The sequence below is a fragment of the Saccoglossus kowalevskii genome, chromosome 2 (genome assembly GCF_978046115.1).
Source record: "Saccoglossus kowalevskii chromosome 2, keSacKowa6.1, whole genome shotgun sequence".
Lineage (NCBI taxonomy): Eukaryota > Metazoa > Hemichordata > Enteropneusta > Harrimaniidae > Saccoglossus > Saccoglossus kowalevskii.
The window spans coordinates 11996801-12018904 of NC_140642.1; the positions used below are offsets into that span (position 1 = coordinate 11996801).

General features: G+C 34.6%; 3 protein-coding genes across 4 annotated transcripts in view; 2 read left to right on the forward strand and 1 right to left on the reverse strand.

Moving 5' to 3' along the window:
• The first annotated feature begins 6611 nt into the window (after positions 1-6611).
• Positions 6612-9838, forward strand: LOC100372664 (calmodulin). Its single transcript, NM_001184884.1, is given in 5 exon segments — positions 6612-6857; positions 7842-7872; positions 8314-8457; positions 8560-8802; positions 9199-9838. Coding segments are annotated over 5 exon segments (450 nt in total). The 5' UTR covers positions 6612-6854; the 3' UTR covers positions 9228-9838.
• A 3191-nt stretch (positions 9839-13029) lies between these two features.
• On the forward strand, positions 13030-18163 carry LOC100373857 (protein STPG4-like). Its single transcript, XM_002733318.4, has 7 exons — positions 13030-13202; positions 13563-13637; positions 13757-14014; positions 14828-14901; positions 15317-15371; positions 15944-16051; positions 16672-18163. The coding sequence occupies exons 1-7, from the start codon at positions 13059-13061 to the stop codon at positions 16783-16785; spliced, it is 828 nt and encodes a 275-aa protein (XP_002733364.2). The 5' UTR covers positions 13030-13058; the 3' UTR covers positions 16786-18163.
• An 814-nt stretch (positions 18164-18977) lies between these two features.
• Positions 18978-22104, reverse strand: part of LOC100374011 (tetratricopeptide repeat protein 7B-like) — a 57798-nt gene continuing 54671 nt past the window's right edge. For both annotated transcript variants that reach the window (XM_085491396.1, XM_006814698.3), the window contains 2 exons: positions 19641-19837; positions 18978-19214 (listed from right to left, as the gene is read on the reverse strand). In XM_085491396.1, the coding sequence (XP_085347522.1) occupies positions 19085-19214; positions 19641-19837 (327 nt within the window). In that variant the 3' untranslated portion in view covers positions 18978-19084. The remainder of the gene's footprint in view (positions 19215-19640; positions 19838-22104) is intronic.

Sequence of the window (22104 nt, forward strand, 5' to 3'; positions counted from 1 at the left end):
AACTTAAAACATCGTTAGAATTCGACAGCAGAGGAAATTGTTGTGTTTATATTGTTTGCATGTAGGGAGTGTGTGAGTATTCGCGGACAAGTGCATGTAGTGCTAGTAGAGATAACAACAAAAGACAAGTGAAGAATCATGCTTTGAAAAACATTCTAATGTTCGCGTCACCAGTGTAATATTGGTTGTCTGTAAAACCCGACCAGACCTGGCCTTGGATGACATCATTTAATTGCAAGAAATTCACACCCGAAAATGGACTTTGTAGAATAAATTTCTATATTGTAAACCTCGGCCATCATAATTGACAGAAGAACATGTAATACGTGACGTACAACGTGTAAACTGGTTCATACATCGTTGACCAATCACACGAGTGAACATTTATTCAAACTGATAGTGCGATGAATTAGTACGACGCTTGCAAGAACACATTTTCTGTTCACGTGAACATGACGAAGTTCGAGCGGTGCACCGACACTGTGTGACGTAATCGTGTTGATGCTCATGAAGTCATGGTTTTTATTATTAAATAAATTAAATAATAATCGTATCGTATACATCATTAAAATTAGAAGTAAATGAGACAATTAGCTACTAATTCCACTGTTTTAAAACCCGACAGTAATGTATTCAAATCCCCGTTCATTTCCTTTGTAACAGCTCGATCGTTCAACACTCGTTTCAGTCCAATACACACACTTATTGACTCTTGAGGGCGCACTGTCGCGGAACACGGTATGTGAGACGGTAAGGCCAACAAAAATATTGTTTTGTTGCCCTCAGCGACCGACCGAAAAATATGAAATATCGGGTCGCGTTTTTTTCCCCCATATACCTCGACTATTTACAATACCTTTAGTTTTCACGAGTTAAAAAAAAAAATCCGACTGACCGAATGACCCAATTTTTCAATTTTTCGACTTGAAGGCACATAAGTTTTTTTTTGGCCTAATAAGGAGACATAATTTATCGCATAAGAAAAATTCGATAACATCACTTGACTAAGATTTAACCCAGCCATGCACGTATGTATTGATTAATTAAAACTCAAATAACAATAAAAAGAACAACACATATAACACATGGACTCTGGACGATCTTCAATAATCTGGTAAACGACTGTGTGCAATTCCACGCATTTCAAAGAGAACTAATTCATAATTTATCAATTAATTGACATTAGAGAACGGTTGAGCGCCAGCATGTTTTGACTGACAAACAAGTTAAATTACCAACTAAGATATCTTACAATCGAGTGTTCAACGTCACGGCCTACTTTATCGGCCGAGTATTAACATGCGCAAATTGAGTACTGAAACAATAGTGCTCATGTTTCGTACTTTCGGTACTCATTCCGTGTATATAACGAACATCACGGAGACGACCATTCTGTCGGCGAGGCGACAGTTAACAGTCAACATATGTACTATTGCATTGCTCGCTAAGCCAGGATATCACGCTTAGTAATGATTCTACTCAAAATTAAATTCGTTTTAGATGTAAACACACAAGTTGAGAGATTCATGAATAAATATAGAAAACCTGAAATGCATTATACCCGATATTGGCAAGCAGATAATTCTAACATACGGGTCACTGGTAACAATAACATGGAGGTAAAAGACATCCATGCTGATAACAAGTACAACATATGCAGTCATGTCTGTTCTGATTTTACAATCCGCTAATTAATACAGTGACGACGAGTGTTTGAGTGAGTGCCCGTGACCGCTATTATGATGATGTTTTGACAAAGTTTCTCTATAAGTTTGAGGGGCTGTGGTTTTGACATGCCAACTCATATGGTTAATGTTTTAGAGAAAATACTATGAATTCACAAGTTCAAAGCTGATTTGTCGAACCACAGTCTCTTAATGGACTGTAGTCGAACTATATTTACGTCCCGATCGACTTTCGGTCGTAACTATACTGACGTCAACATAGATTTAATGACGACGGGAATAACTTATCTCGTGATTTGATAACCGTAATTATCGTTTTAATAGTATTTAGTAAAGCACTATACAAAATAAAGCGCATCACGTTTTCGTAAAGCGAAATCACCGCTAGGGGCGCTCCAACACAGCAAGAAAGTGACCCGGACAAACTAAAAATGAATTTGGCTCTACGCGCAAGCTCAAACAGTCGGGTCACGTGATCTGACGCACAGTTCAGCGAAAAAAGTAATGTATTGTATCGTTTCCAATCAAGACAGTATCACCTACTAAATATTTACGACAACTGAGAATTATTAATATTTTCGTGGTTTTTTTTGTTTAGTTTTTACACAAGTACTTGTAACAGTTAATTATTGCTTTAAAAGCCGATGATCCTTCTCATGTTCTATTGCGATGCAAACAACCCAGAGCGAAGCGCTGTAGCCGTTAACATTTTGAATAGTTATTAACTGTATCTCAACTTCGAAACCAGAAGGTTTGTTAATTTGAAGTTCGGCCATTCTATACACAGTCACATGGTTTATTGTCGCATACGACTTATTTACCACTTCCGTGTCACTGAGAATGTTCTAGAACCGTACTGTGTCTGGGTGGAATATTCTAGATTTTTTTTAGAAACTGGTTGAATAGATAATAGAACACTGTAGGAGGCAATAGAAGGTAATGGAACATTCTAGAAATTTATAGCAAATTCCAGACTCATTATGTATGCTGATGTAATGGTCTATTTATAGACAGTGTGGGTATATATAGGGGAGTTGTTCAGCACTGAGATCAGATCGGAGATCTCGTTGAATTGTATTGGAGTTTGAGTATCTAGTTATTGGAGTAGTGGAGTTTTACCGCGTTATTGTACTTGATGTTTGCAGAGTATAATAATACCAGTACCAGTTGAAACCTCATCTGTTGGCTTCGTGTTCGTATTTTATCATCGCTGCCAGGGAAGTCTTTCTGTTACTGTTGCCATTTTGGTATTTGAACCATCACACCTGATGTACTATACCAATTACGGTAACATTACGTTGCGTGTGACATTTATAATTTTGTTTATTCAGAAAATCCCAAATGATACTCATGGATTAAAAGGATCATGTGACACCAAAGATGATACACGAACCAGGTGTTACTGTGCTAAGATTAGTTAGAACTCTTACAGGCGGTGACGTCACAGGCACGCTGTCAATTGAGCTATGAACACGATGTCGATTATTGGTTTGTTGGTTTTTTCTAATTAGGTCACGTGTTGATAGTATCGTGCTGATCTTGCGTACAGAGTTCATCTGCCACAATTTCAGTCTACGAATTGTATATGTCTACGACCTCGTAATTTTATATTGGGTCGGACTTTACATCCCAGCAGAGACATCGTACGAGAGCTTTATCCTAACATTTCAGCCAATCACTACAGAAACAGATTTGTACTGGTTATCATAATTTTCAACTATTTTGACGGGATTCATTATATGATTAAATAATGACGCAGTGATTTGATAGATAATTTTAATTAAAAAAAAAAGGTTGGGTAGCTCCATGGGTGACTGTACCATGTCACGCATTGTGGACCCTGACACGTGCACACTCAATGTGACTTTGAGCCGGTCATACTAGGAAAGTTTGTAGACCGTCTCGATCATGATTGTTTTGTAATGTTATTGGAGCACGCTCAAACTTCGCTCGATGTGTTTTTAGATTTAGTATGCCCGTCGATTTTTGGATTCACTTTTAGCTGAAATTGGATAGAAAGACACTTTCAGCAAATTGCCTAGTTGTAGTTCACGTGACTGTACGAGTCCGAGGACTTTGAAATATCATATTTGTAAGAAATATGTCACTTACATACACACAATGTACTAAAATAAAAGCTATAATATCTGTGTGCAAACCCGCCATGACGTTGGTTATATTTTTATTTTTCAACAACTCGATTAAACTTATAAAGGTGCATGTCAATGGTAAATTCATCCGACCATCTGCTATATCTGTTTATACCTCCACGAATGACACAGCTTGCTCAGAATGAAATAAACAAGTTGTTTATACGAAATTACATAGAGATGTATTATTGCAGCTGGAATCCAGATTGCAACTTGATATCTGACTTGGTATCGTTCCCAGGGTTACCATACATCTATTTTATCTCAATGTTGTCTTTCAGTCTTCATTACAATAATAAATCGAAGTTTCGGGATTTATTAAATACTACTTTAATTGTCATTGAATTATTACGTTTCCTGCATTTCAAACAGTTCACCAAACAAGTCCAGAGGAAGCCCAATCCAAAATCACACTCAGAGTACTGTGTAAATTACCACGTGCAATTCCTCGTAAGAAATTATTATATACATTACACAGAAAAAATGCAATCGAATATCTACTGATGATAATATGAGGTTATTACGAGGATACTGCAAAGTATGCACGAAGACAGTACAGCGGCAGTATCGACCGCGTACTGTCTGAGTGCATTTTTAGCAGTATCCTCGTAATAACCTCATATTATCAGACATCTTTTCTTTCCAGGAATACATCATTGGAAAGCCGGAATCCAAAAGGTTTAGAATAGATTTAGTGAACTTATTTGTGTGCGGTCCCGTCAGTTGGCCAGCCATGTTTGTTTGTTTTTTTAATTAGAGGACGCTTACGCGCGTAATCGTTCCATATTTGGAATTCGCGTTTCCTAATGTGGTAGGATGAAAATACCCACAAAATTACGGCACGCTGTAACTTATGGCGTTACGGTGACAGATGTATAGTAATAAAATATATCAAACTGAACGAAGGACATAAAGCCATTGTGGAAAAAATTGAGATGATATGAGAAACTCAAATGACACGATGTTTTTGCTGGTTCTTCTTCCTTTTTGTTTTATTAACACAAATGTAGCTAGAGAAATGAGCAGAGATGTATATCAATTTTCATATGCATTATTCGGTTGATTCGTTTTTATATTATACATATAGAGGGCATACTTCTGCGAAGCGCTGTTCACCTTCCATGTATATAGTTCATATACTCTTTCCTTCTCCGGGATGTTCTGTGTTGTTCGACTTTATAGTTTTATCACAGTCCCTATATCTGATAGTCGTTCTGACTGTGGTTTTATACTTTACAGATACATTTGTTGTTGTGAGGGCATTGGTCGTCGACACATACGATATGGGCCACAAGCGACGTATACAACGCGGGTAAAATTCAATATTTACATAAAATTCGGGCACATGCTCACGGCGACCGCCTATTTTTTTTTAAATTGTTGTCGGTTTTCAGTTTTTTTTCTCTCTTACTTACCGTAGTCATTCTTCATTTCATTATGATCCCAGCCTGGGTATGTCGCGAATGTATCAAAACAACCCTTCTGATAACATTCAAAGCAACGGCTGTACATTTACTAGCAATGTTGATAATGAATTACTGCAGTGTAGAACTATTTGTATTAACAAAATTACTGTTTAAAGACTGACTGGAACGATAGTAAATGTGTTTTGTGTTATCAAAATATGTGATTTTATTGTCTCAATCAATGGCTTGTTAATTTTCTGTCAAATACTAGTACCCTACATGTGCCCGGTGTCATTTCTTCCGGTCTCTAATCATGATCAATCCCTTAGTGTAATACCACTGGTTAGTTCCTCTTTCAGACAGATTCAAGTTTCACACTACCAATTTGAGATACCATTGGTTAAAACATGTTTGAACAATGTTTGAAATAACTTTGAAGTGCGGCTTGATAAAGTTTGCAAATTGGGGATTAATTTAATTCATATTCAACCGAACCAATATCACTTTTCCATATTTCGTCACAGACACCACCCACTTGCCCTACCTGTTTTTTCATGTCCATGCATCATACTGTGTCTCTCAGTCTCTCAAGTTGTTTATGCCTTATTGTCTCGATCACATATATTTCGTATATTTTGTATTCGCCGAATAATAATCTTTACGACTTTATTTTTGTTTCCAAAAAAACACACAAATAAACAAAAAACTAGCTATTCTCTCACATCGTAAATGTTCCTTTTCGATCTGCACGTGGTTTTTAAGGACTGTCATCCTCATACCGATCCAAGTGTAATGTCCGTAGTAAATCTTGTTTGAAAGAGATTTATTACCCTAGTTGTAATTATAGTACATATATAGTACATATCACCATCGACATCACTAATTCTAATGGTTTCCTATTGACGGTCCCTGGATCGACACACAGGCCCTGGAGGACGCTCATGTTCTGGCGTGATTCACACAACGGTTACCTTCAACATAAAAAAAAATACTCACGCAACACTCATTGAACCACGGAACGAACGGTTTCTGATAACTATCAACAAACCATCGTTACGTTTTAATAACAAAGATAAACGAACAACAAATACTCAGTTTCACACCATTATTGGCTAGACTGTGGCTTTCTGGGATACCTATGCGGTTTTCTGGGTTTGACGCAATGCAGGTGCAATATTACGAATCACGTTTGAGTTTACAATGGCATCATAGGTTTTCCAGGCAAACCACCAATCGCAGCTTAGCTTATGTTGCACCCAACGGGAGTGATTGGTTGACATGATTAACACCGCATCACTTCCCACTAATTTACTATTTTAAAGTAGTGCGTACAGTAAATGTGCTCATTTTACAATAGCATCAGCAACATTGCAGTTTCTATTGAATTGACTGGTATTTGTTCATTTTACGCAAACACTAGAGTCATTCAACCAATCAAATTATCACTTTTTATTTCGCATCACTGTTCGTTAATGATTACTGCGTAAGGATACACATATCCTAGAGTGATCAGACTTTACGCAAGCTCCATCCCACACATTGATTATTTGCTGCGCTGGTTGTAGTGTGAGAGTCTGTTGTATTGTGTCTCTAGTTTTATACAGAAAATAACAATGGTGAGTATGAAACGTTTTCTGTTTGGGGGAAAATCTAAACTATTCGAAGTGGAATTATATTATTGTGTTATTTCTTTATTTACAACCACTGAATGTCGCGTGGGATTATGATTACCAGGCGATAGTCGCCCTGATATGCGCTGACGTCCGGCACTCTTATGTGTGGAGAGACCATACAACAGCAAACGTGGTTCTACGATTTGATTTTTAATGTACGGCGGTTTTCTGTTTAAAAAAAAACAATTAATAATATTCACTTGTCCCACATTGTCTGTTAATTTTGTTAGTGTTGTATCTTCCACGAAATAATGACATTCCCGCCATTGTAACTAATCAAAAATGTCTTCCTTTGGCAATCTTTTTGGGCCACCACCCAAAAAGGAGTTGTGCCGAGAGGGACAAAAAGGAATTCCTATGACTACACAAATACCCAGCGAAAGCGTGATTCCTTTACCCTGGTACTTTAGTCTTGAATGAATACTACAATGATAAAATGCTACTCTGGGGAGGAAAATGATGTGGGCGTCATATAAATGTGATGTTGAAAATAACCTATTTGTTGCATGTGTTGCATTTTAAACGTTTCCCTAGTGCCTTTGTCAACATCGAATTGAATCTTCTTTCAAGGATTTAATGTGAAACAAAAGCCCACTATCTGTATTCATACATACTGTAAAGACAAGCATTTAAATCCCATACTAACTGGAGAGTTCGTAAACCAGACTATAGTAATCGTAGCATGCAGTTAAAATTCTTTGCATGCGAGTCTTTTTTTATTTCTGACAAATATGGTCATGTGGGTCACAAGCATCCGTGACAGATAACGGTCTTTACTATTAATACGAACAGATAGTGAACCCTATGTGTGATAATAGGGTGTGACATCTACCCTGTTATTGGCACTATCAATTAGAATGCCCCATTTGTTAAATGCAAATAAATGCATCCTTGTTGCTATTATAATTTTTCTCTTCAATTCTATAGGCTGATCAATTGACAGAAGAACAAATTGCTGGTAAGTTATCTATTAACAATACAAATGCATGATTTTAATTTTTTTTAACAATTCTTTCAATGAATTGCATTTGACATGTGGTTTATACCAACCCTGCTGCTGTTGCTGACATTCCAGACATACATTCATAGCATACTGGATGGTTGACATGTTTGTGTCTACCAAGGTCATTTACATTATTTTCACTTGTCCACTTCCACATATGATTGCTTTGTATTAGTGCTTTGAAACATTTAGTGGATATTTCAGTATCTATAATTAGTAGAATAGAAGATCCCCCAGCTCACTGACAAAAGTTAATGATTAAGAGTATGAATGCGGTCGTTGTAATATTTCAACCCCTTCAAACATTCCTTGCATAGCAGAGTGCTGGCTGTCTTTGCAGAGTGTAGGAATTTGGCTGCATTCACTGACATATGATCTCTTCGTGATTTCTTGCAGAATTCAAGGAAGCATTCTCCCTTTTTGACAAAGATGGTGATGGTACCATTACAACGAAAGAGTTGGGAACAGTCATGAGGTCGCTAGGCCAAAACCCCACAGAAGCTGAACTTCAGGACATGATTAATGAAGTAGATGCTGATGGTGAGGTTTCATTCAAGAATAGTATTTTTGCAATTTAAAATTTAGTTGCTTTGCTTTTGTATTAGATTCTCTAAACATGCTATCTGTTGCATTGTTCCCCAGGCAATGGCACTATTGACTTCCCAGAATTCCTTACAATGATGGCCAGAAAAATGAAGGACACAGACAGTGAAGAAGAAATTCGTGAGGCTTTCCGTGTGTTTGACAAAGATGGCAATGGTTTTATCAGTGCAGCTGAACTTCGTCACGTTATGACAAATCTTGGAGAAAAATTAACAGATGAAGAGGTAGATGAAATGATCCGCGAGGCTGATATTGATGGTGATGGTCAAGTTAATTATGAAGGTTAGTTTGTGCAAGATTTGTAATGTGCATGCCCTTTAAAAATTAAATGCAAAAGAGCTAAATTTTGCTAATTGCTGTCAGATTTCAGAGTTTTCTAGATACTGTAAAATACTTTACTTTCACTTGGAATTTATTTTTGCTGAAGGAATGAGTCAGTCAAAATAAAATCCAGCGAATATACCTTTTTTCCTATATTTTACATTCAGCTTGTTAAAAATCAGTGAAAATAAATTTCATACAAAATACCCAAAATGTCTTTTCAGCGAAAATTAATTCCAGCAAAAATAAAGTATTCTACATTAGTGAATTATTTTAAGTCGTGCCTCGTTTGAGTGAGAAAGTATTGTGAATTTCTGTTTCATAAATTTAACTTAATTTACTATTTTATTTTTGCAGAATTTGTGACGATGATGACATCCAAGTAAATTGTACTCGAACCAGCCAGCAGTACTGTACCATCCTGATTCTTTTCCTATCTCAAATTGGATTCTACAACTTTTTATTCATTTCCTCGTCTACAAAATTATGCCTTTTTAACAAATAGCCATGCAAATTAGTTAGAAACAAATATGGAGTAGTCTTTAGGTTAGTTTGTTGTAAATTTTTTTTTGTACCATACATATTTAAATATTGATTGAAGTAATTCCAACTCTGTTTGCTGAGTAGCTAAATTGAATCTCATCGCTATTCGAAACAGTCATTTCATTGCTGTTCTTCTCCACTTCTCTTCTCGACTATTCTATTTGATATAGCAATTGTCAAAACTGTTGGGATCCTGCAAAATGAGATGAACATTTTGAACTGCCATTTTCTATGAATTTTTGCTGCAATGATGGGCCATCCCGTGGCACTAAATCATCAACCTTTGGGGGCGGGGGTTTGAGGTAGGCTAGAGATAAGATGGTCTTTGAGAAGGAAAAAATTGCCGAGACACAGGACAGATGGGTTGCGATTTAGTCAATTTTTGTTTACTTTTTTGTTAACAGTTCATGCTGTAAATAAATTAAAAAAAAAAAAAATCTTTTTATTATTTAAATGTTTGTGATTATTTGGTGTGTATTAAACGATGCAAGTGATAGAATGAGAGTTTTGTATTACTGCGGAATTCATTATTTTCACATGGAATTTGTTTTTCACTAATTTAGTGTTCGTGAAAATAAAATCTAGTGAAAATATCCCCCCAATATATATTTTAAAAATGTTGATCAAAAACAGCATTTATAAGCACTGCATGACAAATCTGAGTTGCAATTATCCACCCAAAATTATTTCATGCAAATTCTGTTCAGATGCATTGGGCCAGACATCCAAAGGTGAATTCAACTTGTATATGAACTATTAAAAAGCATTAATGTTCGTCAAGATCAATATCCTGTTTGATGGATGCTATTGATCACTGCAAAAATTAAAGTTTACGATCCATTTGTTCTACCTGCATAATTATCTCTTGGGGGGGGGGCCTTAGATAGTGTCTCTGCAATTGCGACCTAGTGTACATTTTCAAATGTGTATCCAGATACCTCTAAAATTGTGCTAACCTACTCCTGCAGAAGCCTTATTTTGCACTCTGCTCCCAAGCCTAATGTGAAAATGTTGCTTCATTGATTTTGAGAATTCTTTGACCATAATAAGGTTAGGATTATTGTCAGTTTTTGTTTTGGGGGAAATGCCAGTACGATGACTGAAATGAGGATTAGGGTCACAAAATATTTCAAAAAGCAAGTCCAAATGTGGACGTGTCAAAATTTGGATTTTTGTTCTTGTTTCTATGGTTAAATTTTGCTTGGTGATGTTGGTTTCCACCAAATGTACGTCAATTCAAAAATTTTTGAAAGATTTCATAATCACATTTGATTCAGTGATTCTCCAGTGTAACAAGTCAATTGTATACAATCGGAGATAATCTCCCATAACTCATTGCAATTGCATGATGTTCAGTGGCTTGCATGTCATTATACAAATGAGGAAAACGTAATATTTTGCAAAAAAAAAAAAAAAAGGAATATAGCTAAAACAGATTAGTATTATCTAAATTAGGTGCTACTAAATTTGTGCGTTAGGACTTTATTGGCATATAATAGTGTTACAGTATATTGTCTGGCACTGGAATTCATTTATCATAATATTTAACATTATTAAACCTAATATTGAACCTGTAATGTATATTGTATAAAATATTTGTTATGCTAGTAATAATAATGTGGGTGGGAGTAAATTGAATTTGTTGTTGTTGTCATAACGGAATCTCTTGTGGTTTATTGACCAAGTTGATAGGGGAGTGACTCATTCAACAATCACTCTGTCATTTCAGCGTAAATGAAGGCATTAGTTACTGGTGAAAAGAAACCCAAGCGCATTAATAGTCATCCATTTTAGGTTATTTTGTAATTGTTTCCAGTGACAAGGATTTATCCCGAGATGTTAACGGTTATATACGTTCGAATAAATTATATATTGTGTATTCGGAGGTTGTTCTTGTTGAGCAGTATTTAAAAAAAATACATTGGTTGTTGGTTAATGTATTCATGTAATTATGCGTTCAATGTGTTTTATAATAACTGAATGGGGCGGGTTATTTGTCATAACTCCAAGACAAATACGATGCTTGTTTGCTATCACTAAACATATTTACTCGTAAAAGTCTGAAATGTCACTGCATTTTAATGGACGTCAGTCTGAGGATAAATTAACATATGCTTATTTATGTATATTACACACGTGGTTTCGTTATATGTCAGATATTTTGAAAAAAAAAACTATATTAGGCTGACGCGTGTTGGGGTTCAAAGCTGCATCAAATACTTGCACAGACTTCTAGATAATAGACATACATTACTGAAATATGTGCACAATTATTTAAATACAAGAAAAGAATTGAAAACAACACCAGCAATTGCAGTCACTTAGTACATTGTGCTTACATCTCAGAAACCAAAATCAAAGGTAATACATGGGCAACATTTGTAAATAAATTACAGGAGATAACTAAAACTGGTGATGCTGATAACATTACTCTGCTTAAGTCAAAATAAAAGAAATCTATGTTGAAAAAGTTTGGCTACCAACAGTTCAGACAACCCAAAACAATAAATTACGTACATACACTCAGTTCAAACCTACATATAAATTTGAACCATATTTGAATCAAGTAAAAAATGCACAACATAGAACCAGCTTCACCAAATTTAGGATATCTGCACATACCCTACCAATTGAAAAACTTAGATATCAAGGGATACCTCCAGAGGAAAGAAAGTGCCAACTTTGTAACAATGGGGCTATTGGCAATGAAATCCATGCACTCTTAGACTGTAACCACACTGGAATAACAAATGCTCGTACTGAATTTCTGAATGTAGTTAGCATTTATAATGAAAGTATCATTAAACTATCAAAACAACAAATGTTTACAGAAATTTTAAGTTCGAGAGATGGGTTCATTGCCAATAGTGCTAGCAAATGTATTGACAGCATATTATTTTACTATAAGTAATTTTACTTAGACTTTAGTTATTTATGTATTTTCTTTTGTCTCGTGTGTGTACTTGTGTTTTATTATATTTAATGTCATTGACCACAGATAATGTAACAAAATATATTATTTAGTGTTAAATGAAATATACTATACTATACTATACTACCTTCATTTGTGTCCAAAGGTCAAATAATTATTGCTATCTGCGCATGAGTTGTCTTGCTGACAATATTTCTAGCGACCGCAAAGGAAAAAAATATACGTAGACTGGATCTGATAAAGTAAAGAAGAACAAAGAAAATATTTTTTTTTTGACATCTTATTCGCTGTTTATGAGTTTACTTAGTATACCATGCTTGGATTATTACACGTAAGCGATAACTCTCAGGTCATATGTTACCTCTCCTTTGAGGCTTGAACCATGATTTGTAAATGATCTATGATGTGCTTCGAAATTCGATTATCACGTCGGCCAAAAAGAACAAACAACGGAACAAATTAATTAAAATGTATAACGGCGTGTGAGCGGTGAACTTTCGACCCCACCAAGCGCTGTAGTCAAACAGTTCGTTTTTTTTTTCCGTTGTTCAAACGACCAGCCAACCAAGTTCCAACGAACAAATGACGGATGACATTGAATAGTTTACCTGGCACCGATATCAAAGAGTATTGATTTTCGAATAGAGATTTACACTCGAGAAGTCGCTGTATACATATGCAAATTGTGGTAACCAAGGTAGCCTGAAGTACGAATAGGACGCCGAGTGGATATAGTACGAACATGGCGCCCGAAGCTACATATACATCGAAACAAGGCGTCGGAAGGGGCTCCGAGAAAAACAACCAGAATGTATCAGCGAAGGGGGGCAGGAAGACTCCGAAGCAAGAGAGAAGGAGTGTCATGAACAGACCGAATTCACGAAAGGTTGGTGGCGGTGGCGGTAATGTGTTCTTATTGCTCGCTAATGACGCCTTTGTGCCTGCCCCGTTCACGGTCTGCTGTTCTCGGATACGTTTATTATTGTTAAATTAATGAAGTTATTTGCGTATAGCATAAACGCGAACACAGTGCGTGCACTGCATACTGCACTGTCGCTCAGATAAACTATCATATCAATTCACGCAAATTATGTTGTCAGTGAATGAACCATTTATTAACAAACTTATTGTCTTTTACACAGAGCCTCTCGCAGAACGACGTACACAGTACAGTGAATACGTCTAGCCAGGTTGTACTTTTCGAACAGTATCACGTAACATTTTTGTTTCTCTCCTTAAAAAATAGGAGCGAACGTCACTGAAAGATACCTATGAGGAACCAGTGTCTGGAAGAGAGTTATGGTGGCGTAAGAACATTAGGGTACGTCGAGCCAGCCAGTCACTCTACCGATTAAATATTGATTTTCTTTAAAAATATATAAAATAGTCTATAATAAACATACAGATTTTGATACCCAATCTTTATTTCAAACTAAACAGGAAACACCGGTACCCGGCACTTACGATAATAAAGATTTCTTGGAAGAATTCCTCGAAAGAAAACCGATGACTTATTCCTTCAAGAGCGAAGGAAGGAAACGTGATTTGGCAATCATAAAATGGCGCCGAGGAGACATGCTGATGCCCGGTGCATATGAACATAGTGAGATGGTAAAGGACTTGGATAAAAGCATAAATACATATTCGTTTCGAAACACCGACCGGTATAGAATTGAGTTGCCTGGTCAGAGGGACAAGGTACGTCAAGTTAATCTCTTCACTCTGTGCGTTTTAAATTAGTGCAATAACAAATGCATTATATGATGAGCAATTATAATCCCACTCCCCACCAGATGTTTATCTTTGTCTGAAAAAGCTCAACATTGAACATATTAGATTACAAATCTTCATTAATGATTCACAAACCCGATGTAATGGTGAAGTTCAAAGGCTAAAGCATGCCAATTTCTAGAGAAATTTAAACATGATATTTTAACTACCGTTCACTGAAAGCTGTGCAATGAAAGAACAAAAATAATGTCAATGTTTTCTGAATTCAAAAACAAACTACACTACATTTCAGAAATCCGTGTTTGTTTTTTATATGAAATGTTTATAAACACCTTATTAACTTCAAATGAAATGACTTGGCTAAATTTTACCATTTAGAATTACATAACAGTTGGTGTGGTCTCTATGAAAAGTTATAAAATATTTATAAAACATTTATCCTGGAAGACCTTCATGTTTCATTCAAATCCAAAGAAGATACATTTCATTAGCTATAGAATAAATTTAGTTATGCCGATTACCCAGGAATCATTGACCAATTTACTACCATCCATCCATTGTGGTTGGTCAAGTTGTCATCTTAAATTTATGAAATATTATAGATGTTTTAATATAAAAAAAAAAAATCATGCCTTCATGAAACAGAGCGTAGTAACTAAGTCTTTATTTTGAATAACACAGTAGACTGTTGTCCTAAAACCATCATACTGATTTAAAACACCTGCACTGTGGCATTTTTCCAACTAAATGTCATAGAATAGTCTTTATTGTTGGTTCTAGGAGTGTAACGTTTGCCCGACAACTTACGGCATCGAAAATCATCTATCCCTGGCAACTCCCAAAATGCCGTCTAAGTAAGTATACAAATCCATGACATTTTCAAGTTCGTCTCTAACATAGAAAAACTGTGAAAATTATAATATTTGTATATTTTTTTATTATTTAGTTACCATATATGAAAATATGATAACCGATGTAAAATTGAAATGTATATCTATATTATTATAAATCGACAATTTTAAATCATTTTTGGGGGACTCATTACTCAAAAGAGAAAATAAACTATCCACCGGAAGGCAATCTTCAGTAGAAATAATGTATTATGCCATGTACGACACGCTATAAACTAATCAGACAGATTTTTGATGCATTCTATAAGAATTCAATTTGAGGAGTTACACGTTCGTTTTGAAATGTCATGTAAGTTGACTCACAGTGAAGCTCTAAAATAAATCATCAACAGATTTTTCATGTATTATATTTCTGCAGACACAGCTCGTTTAAGTCTACGTCATCGAGATTCCCAACAATTTACTTCAGACCGGTGAGTAATATACACAACCTATGCAATTTAAAAAAAAAAGAAAAAAGAATAGGATATTTTTTCTCTCTCTCTCTCTACCTTGTTGTAGCGTCACAATGGAACAGTTATACATCAACGTGTTGCCATGGAATTATTCAGCGCTAGGCTACATGCTTACTTCCCAGTGTGGTTACCATGGTAACCAATCTTAATAATCATATTTATGAAATAAAGTTATGCATCATTTCCTCATCAAGAATGTCTAAATAATTAAAATAATAAAAAAATCCTCTCTCTACTCAAACAAAACAAAAAAAATTCAAATCTGCTGCATATTTTTTTTTTTTTTTTTTAATTACTGGATTCGCTTGAGAAGTTAGGTGTCATTTCTATATCCAATTATTCTGCGAAGGACATTTTTTTTTTGATAAATTACTTGATCAGTATCATAATAATAGAATTATAATCCACTGAAGATAATCACAAAGGACAATATTTTTTTCTTCCCTTTTATTATTGTGCGCAAAAGATTGATTAGATTAGTAAAAAATGAAACACGTCTTTTACCTAATCATATGTTTTTTATCCTGCAGAACAGTAATCCAGGTCCAGGACAGTATGAATCAAAGACTCCACGACCACTGCATGCCGTGTCTTCCAGCTTTAAGTCTGGTACACCAAGGTTTAGAACCTCCCACACAGTAAGGCGCATTATTATTGTCATTGTGATGAATATATTATCGTTATTACTCATAATCAGCACATTTTGAAGGTCAAACTAAGAAAAAGCTTTGTGGACTTATAACACTGCAGGACTTTGCAGATAAATTCACAATGGTTAAATCTCAATGCTCATTTTAGGATCAATAAGGTTTTTCCACTTTCTGGGGGAGTAATTCATTACAATTAGGGGGGGGGGCGCAGGTGAATAATGTGGAGAGCTTTGACAAAATTTGATTAGTTTGTTTTTTTGTGGCTTCATAGCAGTTAGCCAGTCTCTAGGTACATGCATGTTGACTGTTTTCCTGGGATCGATTACAAGTGTTGAGCAATGAAGTTTCTTTGCCATGTGAAAATAAAATGCTCCTTTTCCCTCGTATTTTTGTTAAATTTTTACATTGCCTAAGAACGATGACAGTACACAATATGTGCAGGCACTACAATTGTTATTATTTTTGACTATGTTCTATTCTCAGTACCATTGTGGTGTGGCTATATTTTTGGGAAAGGTTGTGAAAAAAAAACCACATTTAATAATTATGCATGTAGTGTGAAGGTACACATCGTAATTGTGTTTTTTTTATCACCTTTAATTCTGTAGAAAGTACCAGGACCAGGAAGTTATGAGAAGACATACCAGACCCCCATGCCTTCTACCATAGCTAAAATGGGACATGCTCATGGTCTTTTTTTCACTAGCGCATTCCACGTCTGAGCAGTGCAACCGCTTTTTTTTTCACCTAACATAGTTTTCTAATTATAAATAATTTAAAAAGGTGATCTATTACAACTAGAACTTACTAGTAATAATCTACAATCATTAGATCTAACTAACGCTAATGACTAACAGTTTAAGTTCTCATTCTGGTTGCGGGAAAAGCTTGGAATGCAAAGATGAAGATAATATTCATGTGCACGTTTCATTCGTAATTATGGTTGTTGTAATGTAGGTTCGGCATTTGTGCATAAAACTGCAGATTCAAGGATCACCAAGTTTAATAAGCAGTCAATAATCAAAAAAAAAAGAGAAAAGAATTGAATCTAATTATTCAGATACGTGGTCATTCATATACTTGATAATCCGTCCAAGTTGGTTTTAAATCTCTGAAATATCAAACAATCAGTCACAAATGGCTTTGCATATCTACCATACATCTTTACATCTACCATGCATTTTCATCGCCTAGCAACCATCACCGATGAAAACATCGGTAGAAAACTTTCAGAAAACTATAATTTGAGCAAGTTGTTGGGACTGTCCTAAACAGTATAACAAGACTACCCTTACACATGTAACATATATAAAGTTGATTGCTCAGGAGTGTTTTCTTGACTTTAGTTGTTTTCTCTGGCTCCTAAACCGTTGTTCCACAGCAACTCACGTATAGCCATATAAATACATGGTACCGTGTATGTCTAAGCAACATAGAACGTTCTGTGATATAGCTCCACCCCTGAGAATATCTGATTTTTTTCATTCAGTACATTTCAAGACCCCCTTGAGGGTGTGTGCATGTAATAGTGTTATTTGCGCATGTCATTAATGACATCATTGATATACAGTTCAGTGATTTATTACTACACATTGTGTAATATAGAGACACCGATACACTGCTTGCCTACAAGAATAATGAGATAAATATTTACATTTTTGTATATTTTTTTACAATTTCACAATTTACAATTGCACTGCATCACATTGTTGTGGTTATTTTTGAAATTTCTTCCAATGATTGCCAAAAAGATTCGCACAGTATTAGTGTTTTTTACAGGGTTAGTCTGTAAGACAAGCCTGATGTATGGTGCATTTCTTGGTTTTAGCGATATTATTAAAAGTAATTTTCGTGCAGACAACTTAATTTACAGATCAATTGATTTTGTGTGTAATAACAATAATCATTTGTTTTTTTGTTTTGTTTTACCGACCGTGATGTTTCTGCTTTAACGGCTCACTGCCAGTAATGTTTTGATACCGTCCATTTTGGTTTACATTTCTCATCTACCACCTGCAGCACAGTGTGTGTATAAAATAGTATTATTGTTGTTTTTTTAAAAGTGTATTGCCAAATAAAATTAAAGTAACAATTCTTAAACATTGTATAGTGTCAAATGTGAATTTATTAAGTTTATCGTTCTCCTTTCCCAGTTTCATATCTAGTGCATAAATATTATTAAGAAAAAATAAAAAAAAGCCTTTAACATTTTAAGTTCATCTTCTAATTGCCACATGGATGAAAACAGCTTCTACTTTGCTGTAAAATTACACTAAGATTACATTTATAACTCAAATAAAAAATACAAATCTAAAATGCCCGAACATGAATCATTGTCAAACAACAAAATCCCAAAACTAGATTTACCATATTTCTCACCTGCCATTTCAACGCCCCAAAAAATAATGAACCAGACCATTTCTCATGAGATATCTGTTTACTACATAGTGTAGTTCAATATTTTCAACAGGCAGCTGGGCAGAATATTGAATATGGTATTCTACTTCCTGTACAACTTGGAGCACTTCCTGATTAAAAAGGGATGAGGAAATCAAAATCTTAAGCTAGCCATCTATAATAGATTCATTAGTAAATATTGCACTAGAATTTAAAAAAATAATTTTAAATGCATGAGATTCACAATTTTGTACATTGTTATGGAATTGTTTATGATGCATGCATAATTGGCTTTAGTAAGTATGAATTTCATATTTTGAATCTACGGTATTATTATTTCAGGGAGACAATAATACTCACTAAACATTTCAAATGTTTAAAATATGTATTGCTAATGATTATGTAAAATTACTATAAAAGTTATAACATGGAACAGAAAATTATTTTCATTCCTTTTTCCCCCTTTTTTTACTGTGACCTTTATTTTGCCACAGGTATATAATAATATTGCACATGATTTAATCTTAAAAGATAATTTTTGTTTGTAAATCCATTTACAAAGTATTAACTGTACATGCTGCTTCTGTACAGTAATATGCATGACACCACAATATCGATTAATATTCAAAGTAATCTCGGAATGGCAGTAAAAGGGATAATTGGACTGGTCGATTCTAACTCCACGGCTGTAAGCAAGCACTGACTTGCAGAGTCAAATTCATCCTGGCATTCCAAGACTTTACCCAGAGAATTCCTGAAAAATAAAAGGTACCAGAAAGTGAGAAAGTTGCAGTACTGGTAATAGGTCACTTTTTATAACTTCTAAAGGTCATTCATCCTGGTACGTTTGTTGGTATAAAAATAAAAATGGGATATTTCAGCACAATTCCCTAGACAATTTGTTTCAGCTACCTGAGTAAAATGCTCAAATTGTGTATGTTTGTGATGTTGTCATACCAACAAAAGTACCAGGATGTGTGACCTTTAGGGGTCATAAAAGTGGCCTATTGTCAGCATTTCTCTACACTTATCATTGATAATAACAATGACAATAGTACATTTCCCATGATGCAATTCACTGATGTGACTGAAAAACTATTCCTGAGGGTTTTTTTACAAATAGTTATAATCAATGTAATACAGTACTAGAATCTTAATGAATATATGGTCGAATATTTACCATGCATGATGTGAAGTAGGATCCATATTTACTGCATTTCTTAGTACTTTTTCTGCTAGCACACTGTTTCCCAGGTCATGCAAGATAACTCCCAAATGTTGTAAGCTCTTGATATGCCCCGGATTAATAGACACCGCGTCTGAATAAAACTTTTTAGCTTCTAGAAATTCATGCTTATATTCATGAACAAGTCCCCGCTGCAAAGATGACAAGAACGACGACAACAAGAATAAGAATACATAAAATCAGATGATGAATTGATGAATAATTTAACTTGATATTGAAAAATTCATCAACGGTGACTCTCCTTATTAGGGCGATCGTAAATTACAGTCACACCGCATAAAATGATTCTACATTGGGATTTGTCTAGAGTTCATTCATCATCTTATGATGACATGAAAAATTCATCAATATGTAATACAGAAAATCCTTCGGATATGAATTATCGATGATGCAACATATATATACATATATATATTTATATATAGACTGGACATGTTATTAAGTATGGTATAGATGGCGTCAGGTCATAATTAGAAATAAATAAAACATGTATAAGCGATTCAAGTTGTTTACACATTATCTAGATTCAATGAATCAATCAATCACTGTGCATTAATAATAGCCTGATCATAAATTCATTGCATATCACACTTCCAATCATGATTACCTATATTCATTTCACGAGAGATGTTAGGAGTTATGATCATTTTACACTACATACCCCACTATCTTCCCTTTATTAATTGAGAAAGATTTTCAAGAAACTAATTCATAATTACAGTTTTAATTATGTTAAAGCATACATTAAAACGACCCTGTTGACGTAACAACGCATATAGTGTGCGAGAGGTATCATTTTTGTTACTGGTCTGGTTTTACTGTGACAATTCTAATTGATTTACACAGAACGTATCTGCTCTATTGCTCGCAAATGTGGGAAGGTTGATTTCATTTACTTAGATTTTTTGAAAGCAGTCATCTTGGTCAATATTTCTTTATGGTATACAAAATATAGGTGGGAATTGATTAAACCTGGCTATTGACATATGAGAATATTAAACAAAGGGTGGCTTTTCTGTTGGGGAATTGTCATTATTGGAAGACGTGTGCCCTTAGGGTGTATTTTGAAAACGCTTTTTTTATGTGTACTTTATAAAAACAATAACATACACTGATGGCTCAAATCTATTCATACAATTACTGGAAAGGTAATTAAAGCATTGATCCTAGAAATGAAAGAGCCAATCATCGCAACTGTGATTAAAATGCAAAATAATATCAGTCAAGTTGTCAAATGAACAAGTAAAAAGAAGTTCCAGTATTTTATTTACTGTGGAAATGCATAATGTATTATATTGTAATACATTGTAATATATGTATTATAATAAAATCTATGTCTAATATGTATTTTAAAATATTTGAATTTATAAAATCAACTTGAATTTGAACATTTATCAACGCTTCCTTCTCCCTCCTGAACAGTTTTTACATCTGATCAATATGATTTAAAAACTGTAAGATATTTTTGCTTGCATCTATTGGCTCTATATATCGACATGCTTCATAGATTCAATTTTTGTTATAATAAAATAAAATAAAATATAAAAGTATATAAATGGTGAGAGTCTGGTTACCTGGTTTGACGGCCAACCATTAGCCATTTATACACTCAATTAATATTTTATTTTATTGAAAAAACACCAAAAGAACAAACAGCAATCATCCTTTTCAAAAGTTTTTTCTAAAAATTATAATCATACCAATTTTTCTGTGGTTTATCATTATTTTGAAATTTTATAAAGAATTATGTGTTTATATATTATCATCTTTTCAACGCCCTTCTGTGTTCTCCCCAGCAAACAGCAATATTTTTATCCAGCCACCTGTCTACCTATCATTTAGACAGGCATAACGTTTGATTTGACAGACTAAATTTCTTCAAACCTGTCAATATAAGATTGAAAATTTCCAGTTTTAACAAAATACCTATAAAGAAAAATAGACTACAAGTCTGTGGCTACAGGCTTATCTTTCAATATCGATTTTAGACAGGCACTTTTCTTTTTCTGACAATAACCCTTGCCAATCATGGTGGCTAATTGCATATATAGTCTGCATAATTGTTGGACCAATGGTTCATAACAATATAGTACCGTAGAAATGATTATCATATCAATTATTCGTTGAAGCATGGTAACACCAAATCATTATATGTGTGTATACATTGTATATGTATTTAAATTTAATCATAGTTTATTTTTAATGAACCTGTTATTGGGGGCAACCTGTTGGATCATGAATAAATAAATATCACACAATATAGTTCAGTTTGCAATGTAGGGAAGCGTGAATATATACTCTACTCTCTGTGACATTTTGCACATCTCTAATTAGGGTAGGTACTTTTGTAAACTGGACTGTCATCATTATTGTTTCCATAACCACATAGGCTGTGGGA